This window comes from Pantherophis guttatus, chromosome 15, assembly GCF_059756535.1.
Source record: "Pantherophis guttatus breed Tessera chromosome 15, ASM5975653v1, whole genome shotgun sequence".
NCBI classification, from domain to species: Eukaryota; Metazoa; Chordata; class Lepidosauria; order Squamata; family Colubridae; genus Pantherophis; species Pantherophis guttatus.
Genome location: NC_142077.1, coordinates 8,914,141 through 8,929,568, shown reverse-complemented (window position 1 = coordinate 8,929,568; position 15,428 = coordinate 8,914,141). Strand labels below are relative to the sequence as shown.

The 15,428-nt window shown below is 50.8% G+C and overlaps 1 protein-coding gene across 1 annotated transcript; it reads right to left on the bottom strand.

Moving 5' to 3' along the window:
- Positions 1-490: 490 nt before the first annotated feature.
- Positions 491-10,320, bottom strand: ARHGEF19 (Rho guanine nucleotide exchange factor 19). Its single transcript, XM_034401608.2, has 11 exons — positions 10,112-10,320; positions 9,329-9,396; positions 8,890-9,101; positions 7,684-7,844; positions 6,824-6,976; positions 6,420-6,549; positions 5,763-5,837; positions 5,312-5,404; positions 3,580-3,740; positions 2,775-2,936; positions 491-1,524 (listed from the first exon to the last, which is right to left on the bottom strand). The coding sequence occupies exons 1-11, from the start codon at positions 10,195-10,197 to the stop codon at positions 1,482-1,484; spliced, it is 1,344 nt and encodes a 447-aa protein (XP_034257499.1). The 5' UTR covers positions 10,198-10,320; the 3' UTR covers positions 491-1,481.
- Between the last annotated feature and the right edge of the window lie 5,108 nt (positions 10,321-15,428).

Genomic DNA, 15,428 nt, shown 5'->3' with positions numbered 1-15,428 from the left:
CCTTGCTGAGGAAAGGCAGTTTTCCCCCACCCCAAATCACAGAAGCGTGACTTGCTTTTGCCAGCCGAAAACTTAACCTATTCTACCGTTTCAAACCTGCATTTTTATTTGGCCATATTTATTATTTATTTATTCTTGTAATTTCTGGCAAAGCCAGCTGAAAAACTCCGTTGTTTGACTGATGGGATGTTGCTGCCCCCTTGTGATCGGGAAAAGCACGGGGACATTCCGTGCTGAAAGGCAGAATTTACGATTTAGGTTGGTTCTGCAATTAGAGATTGGGCTTTTTGCAGCGTGACTCCAAATTAAAGAGTCTACAGCTGTCTTTTAAGTCGCTGCTGTGCATAAGAAAGTCATGAAGTTGTTCTGTTATTCTGTGGCTCGTTTGCTAATGGAATACTTTTAAAAGTCTCCTCTTCTGCGTCTGTGAGACCAAGCATGCTAAAGTCACCTTACTAACTATAAAAATAAATACAACCTTATGGTAGCAATTTTTAACCATTTTATTTTAACAATTTTAGCAAAACGTTGGGTATTTAACGAAGCAGCATCACTTGCCAAAACGCCTCGGCCAGCTCAGCCTGCTTCTGCGTTGTCCACCCTCAAAATAATTGCATCCCCATGGAAAAAAGATCCCCTTGTTTCCATTTAGTCTCTGTGGCTTTGAAGGTCGTGGAAACCCCTGATATTCGCCAACTTCTTTTGAAGAGGAAATCAAGGCCTCCCCTTTACCTAAAGCCTCTTTGGACTCAACGGTTGCCCCGTTTCCATGCTTTGAAGCCTTCTGTGGGTAGTTCCAATGCAAGACATGTCCTTTGGTTGTTAGAAGCAGCCTGTGTTGTGACCCGCCAGCGGCCAGCAGAGCTGGCAGCAGATTCAGACAGTGAGGAGGTTAGGGGAGGAACATGGGCCAGTCCTGGAGTCTGGGGAAGGCTCTGATGAGGGCTCTGCGTCGGAGGCAGAGAGGGGGCCAGGGCCGTATGCCAGTTATCAGCTGCCTTCGGAGTCAGACATCAGTGAGGCAGACGAACAGCTGGAGCCTGTTCCCAGTGTGCGCATATGCAGATTTGCCAGATGAAGGGAGCAGCTAAAGAACAAGGGTCGACTTGGGAGTAAGGCCACAGGCGGACAATGAATGGCCCCTCCCAGAGGGAATAAAAGAGGAGCAAAAGGGGAGGGGAGTTTGCAGGAGACAATTAATTCACTTAATTGGTTCGTGACTCTCTGAGACTCCTTGCCAAGTTTTGAAGATATCGGCCTGGCAGCTCTCCAAGCCAGATAAGGTCTGTGACTGTAAATTCTCCCTTGAAAGACTTGGCTGAAGGTGAATGAGAAGAATTCACTGTCTGTTTAATAAAAGGGGTTTTGTTGGGACCAGGATTCTGCTTTGTGCTTTTTGGGGAAGCCTAGGGTCAGAACAGCAAGGCCTGGCAGAGGTGGGGAGTCGGATCGAAGCTCCTGGGAATTCCTGCCTCGAGGTTTCAGTGGCTTGTTAGCCGTGAAATCCATTCCTGTCTTTGGGCCCTTGGGAGAAAAAAAAAAAACAAACAAAAACAAACAAACAAGCAACCAGACAGTTCAAAGGAGACTTCCCCAGTGAAGAGGACCTGAGCTCAGGCGGTTCGGACCGGTTTCGGCAAACCGGATGTTAGTGCAGTGCCCACGCGGAGGCTCTGGGAGGGCAAAAAATGGGCTGGAAGTACCGGAAGTATGGAAATGAGACCGTTTCTGGCCTCCAGAGGGCCTCCGGAGCCCTGGGGAGGCTATTTTTGCCCTCCTAGAGGCTCAAAAAAAGCCTTCGGAGCCTGCGGAGAGCGAAAAGCCACACACACACCCCCGCCGTAGTGCAGGAAGCCGACTAGGCCATGCCCGCATGACCATGCTAGTGGTAGGTTGCCCCTGGTTTGTTCGCAAGAACTGGTAGTAAAACCAGCGGGAAGCCCCGCCCACCGCCGCGGATGTTGTCATCAGCGATCTGCACATGATCCTGTTGCGAACCAGTAGTAAAGTTAAGTAGAACCCACCCCTGGGCCACGCCCACCCAGCCACCGGGCAGAGAACCAGTTGCTAAAATTTTTCAATCCCACCCCTGCCCGAGCTCCCTGGCTCGCCTGCTTTGCTCCGCTACCAGGTGGGGGTGGGAAGGAAAAGGAGGATGCAGTTGCCTTTGCAGGGAGGGAGGGCACCAACCCTTCCTGCTGTAAAAGGAGTTTGCCTTGACGTCTGGAGGGCATGTGGCATTGGTGATGTCACCTCCGCAGCAGCGTGGAACTGGATGGCCGCCCATTCCCTTCATTTTGCTTTGGCTTCCTTGTGCAATCTATATACAGTACCACTGGGATTTCCTGCTGGCATCACATTCAGCCCAAGCCAGGTCTGAGCCGCTTAGCTTTTCTTTTGGAGATCCACCCAAGCTTGATTAAGCACTTCCACCACTTGTGACACTGACTGTTAAGTTGCTCTAGAACAGGGGTGTCAAACTCGATTTCATGAAGGTTGTGTTTGATGCGGAGAGGGCATGGGGACGTGGCCAGGGTGGGCGTGGCCATCTTAATATCACTTGTGTCAGGGGTGCATTTGGCGGCCCGAGCGCTCTGCCAGCCGAATGTGGCCCCCGGGCCTTGAGTTTGACACCCCTGCTCTAGAATGATCACTTCCATCTATCGGAGGGAGTCGTGTCCTGGCCAGCGGCTGCTGTAATCTGGAATTCTCTGTGACCAAAGGTACCTTACATCACGGACATCACTCATTTACTGGAGAGGAAAACAACTCACTCGCTCCCTGCCTTGAGGACCAGATCTCTGCTTTCATCTCTGTGGTTCCGGGCCATGGAGAGGTAGAAGCTCCATTCTGGGAGTCCCAAGGGTTTTGCTCTGAAAAGCTCAGCTTTGACGTGACCAGCCCAGGCGTAGTCCATCACCAAGAAGCGCCCGTCTCTGGAAGGAAGAGAAAGAAGGAGACATTTTAGCCTTTGTGACCATGCTAGATCTCCTCCAACTAACGCAGGGTTTTTAAACTCAAGGCCCGCAGGCCGGATGTGGCCTGCCCCCCCGAGCTCTGTTTTCACTGGCAGAGGACGGCAGGAGGCCATGGTTGCTGAAAGTGGAGTTCGGCAGCCCGTTTTTGCTGGCAGAGCACTCAGGCTACCACGGCAGTGGTGGGATTCAAAAATTTTACTACCAGTTCTGTGGGCATGGCTCGGTGGGCTTGGCAGGTGAAGGATACTGTAAAATCTCCATTCCCACCCCACTCCAGGGGAAGGATACTGCAAAATCCCCATTTCCTCCCGATCAGCTGGGACTCGGGAAGCAGAGAATAGATGGGGGCCAGACCAGTCAGAGACCAGTTCTCCGAACTACTCAAAATTTCTGTTACCGGTTCTCCAGAACTGGTCAGAACCTGCTGAAACCAACCTCTGCACCACAGGCGCCCCTGATACAAGTGATGTCAAGATGGCCATGCCCACCCCGGGTAAACACAACCCTGATGCGGCCCTCAATGAAATCAACTTTGACACCCCTAGACTCCAGATTCCTAACTAGGCTGGGTGAGGGTCTTTCAAGGCAGAGGGGCACTTACTCCTTGAGGTGAGAAAGCAGCAGCAAGTCGTTGAACAGGTGTAGATAAATGGACTTCATGCTGACCTGGGGCCGGTAGCCGAGTCCGGCCTCTTGGACTAGGACCTGCCGGAGTTCTCCTTCGTGAACTAGCCAGCGACCCTGGCTGAATTGAGGAAGAGGCTGCAGGAAGAAAAGATGGAGGCTCAGCTTCCTTAAGGAAAATACGAGAGCAGCTCAGGAGGGCATCTCTTGGGACATTCGGCTTCTAGCTCTTTAGTAGGATTTGTTGCAGAGAATCTGATCCAGGCTACCTTAGGCAGGTGGGGTCTGATGGGAGGAAGGGGCTGCGAAAATTAAATGGGGCTTTGTCTTACGATTCAGCTTTCCCTCCAAATAAATGCATTCCCCCCCTTCAAAAAAACACAGCAAAACAGAGCATCAGTTAGTGTGTTTCTTCAAAAAAGAGCAAGGACTTGGAATTCCCACCACTATTTCCCTCTGAAAGTAAAATTCAGAATCATTTTAAGTTGCAAATAGTTTGCAAGCTACCGTATTCTTCAAAGTATAAGACGCTCCGTAGTATAAGACGCACCTTAGTTTTTGGGGAGGAAAATAAGAAAAAAAATCTGACTCTGCCTACCAGCATCCATCGGTATTCATCTGGCTAGCATCCTGTCAGTGTGTGAGAGAGTTGAGGACTGTTTGGAAACTGAAACAGCATTTGTTGTGTGAGCAACAAGGAAGGAGACAGCAAGGAGCCTGGGCATGGCTTAGTTCAACTGTCTGCATGCTGTGCTGATCACTGAAACTGAAACTCCTCTCCTCTGCTTGTGTTTTGCTTGTATTTACTACCACATTGGAAAACCTGCTTTTGGTATTGTATATTTACTTCACGTGTTATATTATATATATAAAGAGAAGTTATTGAATCCTGCTGAATCAGTTACTTGTGTGTGCTTTCTGGATGTGATTGCTGCTGCAAACTCTGACACGTCCTTGCAGCAAATAGCGAACAGCCAGGTCAGCTTCAGCACATTATTGCAGCCTGTTTCAGCACCAGCAGCTGATCTGCAGGTGGATTGGCCTCCTGAAATACCTCCAATCAGCTGTTCCAGGCTGCAGGGATTGCCACAGACCATCGCCTCCTCCGTGCCTCGCATTTTTGGCTACACTTGGTGTATAAGACACACCCAAATTTTCACCCTCTTTTATGGGGGAAAAAGTGCGTCTTATACACCGAAAAATATGGTATTTGGCATTGAAGGAGGAATGGACAACACACTTTGTTCTCTTTAAATTGCCAAGATTGGCAACCCTACTGACCAATTGGCAGAGAAATTTGGCACTGTGATATAGGCAAGCAGAAAGATGAAAAGAGGTTATAACAAAGATGCAACTTTTCTGGTTCCGGCCAAGGATGAGTCATTTTCTCATCCAGCATCCTCTGATCGGACTTTGAAGACTCATATTGGTAGAACATAAAAGAGAATTTTCTCTTCTGCGTGACAGCCTGCGAATATGCAGAACTGCACTTGCCCTCCATATTCATTTGTTCCACCCCCCGACAATATTTTTTTATCCAAGCAGTTTCATGGTTGATCAATATTCTTTCGGGAGCAGTTGCAATTTTTTTCAAACCTTAAGGAAAACAGGATGTTGTAACCCTTATGCCGGATCGCGGTATTTATATCCATAATTATAATTATCATTCTAATCCATGATAACTTCACAGGCGTGAAAGGTCAACTCACTTTGACCTTGGAGAAGTCCATCCGTTTTTCCAGGATCACCAACTCCTCTTTCTGTTTCATGGCTTGGACGTTCCTGTTGCATTGGGACACAATCTGAAAAAGGCAGCAAGAGAGGGGTGAAATCCAGCAGGTTCTGACAGGTTCTGGCGAACTGGTAGCGGAAATTTTGAGCAGTTCAGAAAACCGGCAAATACCACCTCTGGCTGGCCCCAGAGTGGGGAGGGAATGGGGATTTTGCAGTATCCTTCCCCTGCCACGCCCACCAAGCCACACCACACCCACAGAACCGGCAGTAAAAAAATTTGGATTTCACCACTGCAGCAAGCGGTTTGTCTTGCACGGGGAGAGCCACGCTGGGCCAAAGCGGAGGAGCCTGACGGGCAGGGAGGACAAATGGAAGGAAGGAGCCAGGAAATGCAAATGTGGAAGAGTCTCCCCCGGCAGCACTTACCTCCCCCACGGCCTCATGGGCCAAGCCCACTGATTTTGCCAGCTCAGAATCGGGTCTGGTCCATTTCAGGATGTTCTGACAGAGAGGGAGAGAAAGCCATGGGCATGTCAAACTGGTTCTCTTCCCCCCACTTTTCCTAGGGAAGGAATATTGATTCCTTGCCTAGGAGAAGAAATAAGATCCTAATTTATTTATTTATTTATTGCCACCGAAAAAAGGCACCAGGACTTATTTTCGGGGGATGTCATCCACTGACTCACCTCACTTGCGCGCGTCGCCCCCCGGCCTCCTTTTCGCTGTCAGAGGCCTTCAGGAACTTCTCTTTTCTGCAGCCGGCAAGGCTTTCCTGAAGGCCTCTGCAAAGGCCTTCGGGAAAGCCTTGCCGCACCTGCTGGCTGCAGAAGAAATGGACCAGCAAGGCAGGTGTTGGGGTGTGCGAGACCTGGCTGCAACTGTGCGAAGGTAAGTAGTAGGGTAGCTTCACCCCCCGTATCCTCACCTAGCTTAATTTTTACCCGTGCAACCTGTAGGGTCTTAATTAGGGCTTATATTGGACGCATGGGTAGAAATCAAGCTAGGACTTATTTTTGGAGTAGGTCATATTTTCGGGGAAACACGGTAGTAAGTTGAATAAGCATCCCTCTCTCCCCCCACTACCTGCAGTAGGATTTTGAGCCGAGTGATCCTCTGGAAGGGCAAGACCAGGAAGGCTTTCAAGGGCTGCCTCTGGCAGATGGGCTGCTCCTCCAGCGTGCGCAGGACGTGCAGGAAGCGGCTGTTCCCCTTCCTGGCTTGGTGGAGGGAACAAAGAAAAGTTATCAGGAGGCCCTCGGGGCACTAATACATGCCCCAGTTGATCAGAGCTGAGGAAAGCTAGGCCTAAGGTGGACGTCGGGTGGGAGGTAAGATGGGCCAACATCCCATGTGAATCTGTGGCATGAGTCGAAGGGATGCTTTGGCTAGAGCAGCGGGCCACCGATGGACCGGTCCCTTGCTTCAGCCAGCGACCCCCAACTCTTTCGTCAGTGGGGCTGCCACCCTGCATCCCCTCCGCTCCTCACATCAGCCGTTGCATGAGCTGCTCCTGATACATCTGGTTGGTGACGTAGGGAACGTAAGCCCGGTGGAAAGCAGGGCAGTTTTTCAGGACCACTTCCCCAAGACCCGGCAAGAAGACATCCTCATCCAGGTGATCCTCCAGCTGCAGCAGAAACCTGCAGGGGACAGAGAGGAGGAGGAGGAGTGTTCCGACCTAGGCTCCCTTAACAAGCAGGAGGCAGGAACTGGTCCTGGCAAAACCTCTTTTATTTACACAACTGTGAATTAACGTTCATTCACAGTCAGCAAGGTTTGTCCAAACAGCTTTTCAAAGGAATATTTATCAACACAGACTTTATCTCGTTTGGCAAGCTGCCACGTAACTTGTTTCCAACTGCAGTACAAGGCAAAACTTGGCACAGAGTCTCTCAGAGTCATGGAACAAACAAATTGTTTCCTGCAAAAGCGCCCTCCCTGTTCGCTCCTCTTTGATTTCCTGTAGGAGGGGCCAATCACCTCCCAGGTGTGGCTTTACTCCCGAGTCGACCCTGCTTTTTGAGTTGTTCTTGTCTTCTGGCGGCTCTGTGCATGAGCACACTGGGAACAGGCTCCAGCTGTTCCTCTGCCTCACTGCTGTCTATCTCCCTCTCTGCCTCCGACGCAGAGCCCTCGTCTGAGCTTTCCCCAGCCCCCAGGACTGGCCCAAGTTTCTCCCCAACCTCCTCACTGTCTGACTCTGCTGCCAGCTCCACTGGCCACTGGCGTGCCACAACAAGGAGCATGTTGGATGCCCCCACAGGTGATTGTCCTGGAAGGCTTCCAAAGGCCTTGGTGGGTTAATGAAGAGGAGCAGAAGAGGGAGGGGAACAGAGGACCACCCTACCTCTCACTGGTGCCCTTGACTTGCGAGAGATTGGAAAAGAGCTGCTGCAGTTGGGCCCCCGTGACAGCCCCACGTAAGGCGGGAGACAGCTGGAAGTGGAAGACGGCCACCTGGAGGCTGCGCAGGTAGGAGGCCTCGGAAGTGATCACCTCGAACATGGCCTGCCAGAGAGAGACAAAAGCAGTTGGGTTGCTGGGAGCAGAAACAAATTTTGCCAAACCCAGGGATCATACCTACGGTGCCTGTCAAATCAAGATTGCAGGGAGAGATTGTATTCCCTAGAGCCGTGATAGCGAACTTATGGCATGCGTGTCCGAGGTGGCATGCAGAGCCATCTTTCTGGGCACGCGAGCTGTCGCCCAACTCACCTGCAGCTGCATATGTGCGTGCTCTCCAGTTGTGTTCAGGCCTCTGGTGCGCATGCATGCAATTCAGGGGACCCAGCTGGTCTTCGGAGCTCTCCTGCACACGAGCACACATTTGTGCATGCGTGTGAGAGTACTTGCGTGCAGTGTACACATGCATAGATGGCATTCACACATATGCATTACATGCGTGAAAACCATGTGCATGCGCAAATGGTGCGATTGCACATGCAGCACATAGGGGAGCCATGCGAAAGCTGCACACATGCGCAGATGGTGTGGTTGCACACGGAATGCACTGGGGAGAAGCCATGCATTAGCGTGGGAAGCACACACGCATGGAAAGCGTGAAGCGAGTACCAGTTCGGCACTCAGTGAGTAAAAGATTCGCCACCACTGCCCTAGAGGAAAGCACAACTTGTCCAAAACACTGCTCTCTTTTTGCAGTAAATTCCGTTAGACAGCACAGGTCAAAGTTATTTGCGGTATTGTAAACTCTTTGCCTACGTGCAACGAGGAAAGTTTGTTTTGGGTTTTTCTCTAGTAACTTAACGAGAATCTTCTGGGTCAGAGTACGTAGCCAAAATTATGTCCGTGTGTCACTTAAGCATCTGGCAATCCAGTGGAAAAGTCTTTAAACCTTAACTAGTTAAACTTTTGGACAAACAAAATCGTGCGTATCTCTCTAACTCATGGTTTAAAATCAGCCCCCGTCCTCAAAATGGCTAACCCGATCTGTTGTCCCAATTGTCCAGATTTTGCCTCCTGCCTACAACCCTCCCAGAAGCCTCTGCTGCTGCCTGTGCCCTCTTTTTCCCCACGATACGCCTTTCTCGGGTACCTCCTGTAGGTGGCGCTGCTGCGACGGGAGGCCCTCCAGCAGCCCTCGGCTTTTCACCTCTGGGATCTCTTGCCAGAAGGAGAAGCTGTAATCGCGCTGGGGGGACAGCGAGGCAGCCCCTAGCAAGGAGGAGGAGAGCAGGGCGGCGGTAGAGAGGCCAGCACCCACCGGCGCCTTCATCCGGTTCATCACAGGGTTTTGATAGAGGGGCTCTGAGAGGAAAAGTGGGACAGAGGGAGATGCTCAGTCCAGCACTCCAAAACCAGTGGGACCAATGCCAGCCATCCTTCTCAGTAACTCCGTTCATTTGCTGTCACGTTGCCTCTGCGCAGGGAGCCTGGTCCTCCTTTACAGAAGAAGCGGAAAAGGCTCCCTGATGACTAGAGATCCTTCCTTCCACCCCAAAGACAACCCACGGGGTGAAGGCTCATTTCCGTACTGTATTTTGATTCTTTCTGCTGATGGTCAGCTTCCTTCGCCCCTTTTCCAGAACTTCTCCAGAGTGTTCTAGAAGCAAGAGAGAGAGAGAGAGAAAGAGATTGAGGAGACGTTGGCTGTCCTCATTGCCCTTCTGTCCTATCTTTTGGTAGATTTGCAAAACGCCCTCGAATTCTCTTTGGGTAAAAGATGCAAAGCCTCTCCAAATGCTTGTTGTTGTTTTACAAAGAGATGTACAGATGAATTACGTAGGGAGACCAGTACCGTTGAAAAGCTTTTTTCTATGGAAAGTTTGCTTCGGAGCCTTGCTGGTGACACTGCTAAAACAGTAATGTAGCAATGTAATGTAATCAGTTAAAGCAGGGGTCAGCAACCTTAAACACTCAAAGAGCTACAAAGGTCCTAACCAGAAGCCCCCCGTTCAATTCTGGAGCCGACCGGAAGTCCGATTCCCCCACCATAGAATCTCCTCCTAGCACAGCATCCTTTTTCCTCTACCTGTCCTAATCGAAAGCCCTATCAATTGTGGTGCCGACCGGAGACAGGGAGCTGCAGCAGAGGGATGAAAGAGCCACATGCGGCTCCAGAGCCACGGGTTGCCGACCCCCTGAGTTAAGGCAACTAATCCGAAGTCAGCGTTTTCCCAGAGTAGCAAGGGGAAACCGAAGAACATTGGACAGCAGTGCTTGGGGATGGTTAATGCCTAGCCTAAGCAAAGCACGTTCTGCATGGCTTGGTTCTTCCCACAACCCCCAGCCTTGCTCAGGTGAGCATTGGAGGATACCTGGTGCCCGGGTGTAGCCATGGCCGTGCCTTGGCCTCGGACAGGCTCTCCTGGGGAGCTCGAGGGGCCGGTTTCTGGGACGCCATTTCTGGGGACCTCCTAGCGACCTCTTGGGTCTCCGATAGGCCTGGCAGCCAGGTGGTGGGCAGAGAAGGACATCTAACTTTGTAGCTCCGTGCTCCACAGCTAGATGCTGTCAAGTCTGGAAAGAGACACTGAGAAAAGGGAGCAAAACACAAACACACACACAAACACACACAGATGGCTCCTCATCTCCCGTCGGGGAAAAGGAAGCTGTTTTGTGCTTTCGAAAGGCTTGGTTGTCAAAACACAAAACTCCCCCGGGGGATTTCTTCTTCTGCCACTGACTGCAAAAGTCGCCCTTGTTAGCTTTTATTTCAATGGATGGGGAAAACAAGGGTTTAGAAGGTCCCGTTTTCGGTTTCGTCAGGGATGGATAACACAGAATAGTGGTCGCCGCCCCTTACAAGGGTGGGATTCAGCCTATTCAGACCTGTCCGGGCGAACCGGTTGCTCCAAAGATCAGCTGAGAGCGAACCGGTTTGCTCCGACCGTCAGCTGGGCCCACCCACCCGCCCCTGCGCTATACCTACCTTTATTTTGTTCATTTGAAGCCCAGCTGATAGGCGTGGCAGAGCGGATTGCCCATGCCTCAGCTGTTTTTAGTGCTTTTAACACTGCTTTTAATGCTGTTTTCTAATGGATTGCGCGCGCTCAGCGAACCGGTTGTTACACCAGTTGAATGCCACCACTGGCCCCTTGTATCTGTGAAAACCGGGCTGCCAAATCATTGGGAGAGAGCAAGGAAAGGAAATCCTTAAATCAAGGCAGACACAACCCGCCAATCCCTTTTTTTCTAATATTTTTTTCCTTGGCACCTTTTGTGAAACTCCCTCCACTGAATCCTCAGCCCTGTAATTACCCACCCGTCCCCGAAGGCCTTGTGGGAGGGAGATTGGAGGAGTTTTCCCCTGGGGGGTGGTGGGGAGAGGGGAAGGCAGAAGGAGGGAAGCTGCCATTTGATATCTCAGCACCTCTGCTATACTGATCAAATGCCCCTCTGCTCCCTCCACCCGCTGCAGTAATGCCCCTGTGCCCACACTAGTATCTTGAGCTATGTGGACAGTGGTGGGATTCAACTGGTGTAACAACCAGTTCACTGAGCGTGTGCTTTGCGCACACATTCCATTACAAAACACCATTAAAAACAGTGTTAAAAGCACTAAAAACAGCTGGGGCGCGGCAATCCGCTCTGCAGCTCCTATCAGCTGGGCTTCAAACGAACGAAATAAAGGTAGGTATAGTGCAGGGGCAGGCGGACGGGCCCAGCTGATGGTCGGAGCGAATCGGTTTGCTCTCACCTGATCGTCGGAGCAACTGCCTCACCCGAACCGGACCGAATAGGCTGAATCCCACCCTTGCGCATGGTCTTTGAAAAAAAAAAAAAGACTCAAGGGGTTACCCAACTTAGAGAATGGGAAGGAATTTGTTTGTGCCCAGTGGACGCTGGCGGGTCTCCTCTGGAGATGCACAATTGGGGACAGGGACATCGAAAAGATGGAGAGCCCTTGGGGCAGGAGGACAGTGTCCCAGGGGTGGGTTCTAAATTTTTTTACTACCAGTTCTGTGGGCATGGCTTACTTTGTGGGTGTGGTTTGATGGTCATGTGACAATTCTATAGGATTTAGCAGCGATACTGGTCTACCAGGCTTTTAACTGCTTGCAGAGCTGTACCGGTCTACCCATTTGTTTTTGGAGGCACCGGTCTACTCATTTGTTTTTGGAGGCACCGGTCTACCCATTTGTTTTTGGAGGCACCAGTCTACCCATTTGTTTTTGGAGGCACAAGTCTACTCATTTGTTTTTGGAGGCATTGGTCTATCCATTTATTTTTGGAGGCACCCGTCTACTCATTTGTTTTTGGAGGCACTGGTCTACCCATTTGTTTTTCGAGCGCACTGGTCTACCACCACACTGCCTTTTAACACTGATCAGCTGTAGGGCGGCTCTTTGAAGCCCCGCGGCAAGAGTTTAAACAGTTTTTTTCCTTCTAGCCAATCAGCTGGGACTCGGGAGGCAGCGAATAGATTGGGGGTGAGGGCAAATAAAAGGTAAGAATAACGCGGGGGCAGGCGGGAGGGCCCAGCACCCGAACAAACAGAACCGGTTTGGTGACGTCATATCGTCACCGCTACCGGCTCGCCCAAACCGGGAGGAACCCACCACTGCAGTGTCCCCTAGATCAGAGGGCCAATGTGTCCTTCTCTAAGCAAGCCTGCAAGATCATTTTGTACCTGCTTGCAGAGACTTCGGGAATGCCAGCATCTTGAATTCTGCTGTCTCTGCGTCTTCCAGTTTGGAGAGCTGCCTTTCTAAAGGCTTCACAACTGAGCTTTCTCTGCAATGAAATAGCTTTATTGGCCGGAGGGATTCTTGGCAGCTCTAGTCTGGCCGCCTTCCTCAATTTATAAGTCTAGTTCTTGTTGGCAAAATCAGTCAAAAGCAGCTCCCGACGAAGGTAGATCGTCGTTTCTTGGCAGCTCTGCGGTACACGGGACTGAAGGTGGCCTCTTCTAACTGGTTCTTGTGTCGGGAGGAAACTGACTTTTTTCCTTCGAACGCGCTCCGGACTAGCATGGAAATAACCGATAGCTTTGGAGTGGCACGGGAGCAGTGGTGGGATTCAGCTGGTTTGGGTGAACCGCTTGTTAAATTGCTGGCTGGCCCCACCCCACCCTGCCCCTTCCAGGACTCCCCACGTGCCCCATTTTGGCTCCCAGATAAGGGCAGGGAGGCCTATGGAGTCGAAAACGGGGTGCAGGGTGTGTGTGTAGAACAGCCCCCCTCCATGGCCCATTTTTACTCCCAGGAGGCCACAGGGAGGCCTACTAAACCCAAACTGGGGCAAGGGGGGTGCAGCATGGCCCCCTGTGGCCCATTTTTGCTCCCAGGGGGGTGCAGGAGCCCGAGTGCTAACTGCCATACCCTCTGGCTATGTCCACCATGGCCACACCCACCCAGCCGGTCATTAGGGCAGAGAACCAGTTGTTAAATTATTTGAATCCCACCACTACGACTGTTCAGTCATTGTTGGGCATCCTGTTAGCTTAAGTGTTTTTTTTTCTATCAGGGCAACCTGGTCTACCCAAATATGGGTCGGAGCATATTGCTTCCCTTTCAGCCTCAATCCAGGAGCCTTCGCAGGCTTTTATTGCTTTCACGACAATCTGTTTTGGGTTAAATTTATATTTTACTGACAAAGAAATAAAGGGTTTAGACTGGTATACATCTATTTCAAGCTATTTAGTTCTCCTCAGCTAGCCATACCCAGGTTCAAATCCCAGAAGGATATGGCTAGCTGATGAAAGCTAAATAGCTTGAAATAGATCTACTGTATACTAAAGGTAAAGGTAAAGGTAAAGGTAATAACTCGCACATATGTGCTAGTTATTCCTGACTCTAGGGGGCGGTGCTCATCTCCGTTTCAAAGCCAAAGAGCCAGCGCTGTCCAAAGATGACTCCGTGGTCATGTGGCCGGTATGACCAATGTCAAAGGCGCACAGTTAGCTTCCCACTAAAGATGGTCCCTATTTTTCTACTTGCATTTTTACGTGCTTTCGAACTGCTAGATTGGCATAAACTGGGACAAGTAATAGGAGCTCACTCCGTTATGCAGCACTAGGGATTTGAACCGCTGAATTGCCAACCTCCTGATCGACAAGCTCAGCATCTTAGCCACTGAGCCACTGCGTCTCTTTTAAAAATTTATATTTTACTGACAAAGAAATAGAGACTGGTATAGATCTATTTCAAGTTATTTAGCTCTTCTCAGCTAGCCATACCCAGGTTCGAATCCCAGAAGGATATGGCTAGCTGATGAGAGCTAAATAGCTTGAAATAAATCTATACTAGTCTTCCCTTATTTCTTTCTCAGTAAAATATAAATTTAACATCCCATTGTTAGCATGTTTGTCTAGCTGCCATTTCTCACCGGGCCCTCATCCTCTTCAAGCCCAAGGCCTCTTTAAGTCCGCCCCTCCTTCCTTTCGCTTTCACTCTGAGATACAGTCAATGAAGTTGTTAATTTCCCCAACACTTTGTTTTTCCTGCACATTTTGGAGGCTGTTCAACCAAGGAACAGAACTGGAACAAAAAGCTGGCAACTGCAGCCTTGACTCCCTCTGTTGTGTTCCGCCAGCAGCCTGCGGAGCTGGCAGCAGAGTCAGACAGTGAGGAGGCTGGGGAGGAACATGGGCCAGTCCTGGAGTCTGGGGAAGGCCCGGACGAGTGCTCTACATCGGAGGCAGAGATGGGGCCAGGGCCATCTGGGAGTGATGCGCGGCCTCCAGAGCCTCCAGAGGTGGACAGCAGAGAGGCGGAGGAACAGGAGGAGCCTGTTCCTAGTGCACACATGCGAAGAGCTGCCAGAAGGCAAGAACAGCTGAAGCAAAAAGGACGACTCGAGAGTAAGGCCAGAAGATGATTGGCCCAGTGGTGGGTTCCTCCTGGTTCGGCCTGGTTCCAATATGACTCTGCAATCCCATATTCCCTGCGCTCCCCCTTCCCTCCCTGTCTTCTGTCTGCCACAGCTGAAGAGCCCCCCCCCCAGGGGTGGGATTCTACCGGTTCAGACCAGTTCGGGCGAACCGGTAGCTCTGACAATCAGCTGGGAGCGAACTGGTTCGCTCCGACGATCAGGTCGGCCCCTCTCCGCCCGTCCCTGCGCTTTACTTACCTTTATCTTCTCAGCTGATAGGCGCGGTAGAGCGGATTGCTGTGCCTGAGTTGCGTTACTTCGAAGCGGTAACACAGAAGGTTAATCTTTTGTACAACCACACGCAAAATGTGCGATCGCCGAACCAGTTGTTAAACCGGCAGCATCCCACCACTGCCCCTCCACCCCACTTACTGCTTTGCGGTTTGGGTCTGTGTTGTAGAAGTGACTCAGTTGAGTCTTTTTTTTTTTCACTTAAAAGAAAGTGAGCTGCAGATTTTTTTGTTTTCCTTTGGCCTGAATCTTGTCCTTTGATTGGCCTTCTATCCTATTCTCTCCCCCCTCCCCCGATAGAAATGAACAATGCAGGAATATCAAAGACGCCAGCATTTTCATTATAGAATGGCACCAGGCTCCAGTGCTGGAATTCAAATTTTTTTACTACCGGTTCTGTGGGTGTGGTTTGGTGGGTGTGGCAGGGGAAGGCTACTGCAAAATCTCCATTCCCACCCCACTCCAGGGGAAGGATATTGCAAAATCCCTATTCCCTCCCCACTTCTGGGGGGATACTGCAAAATCTCC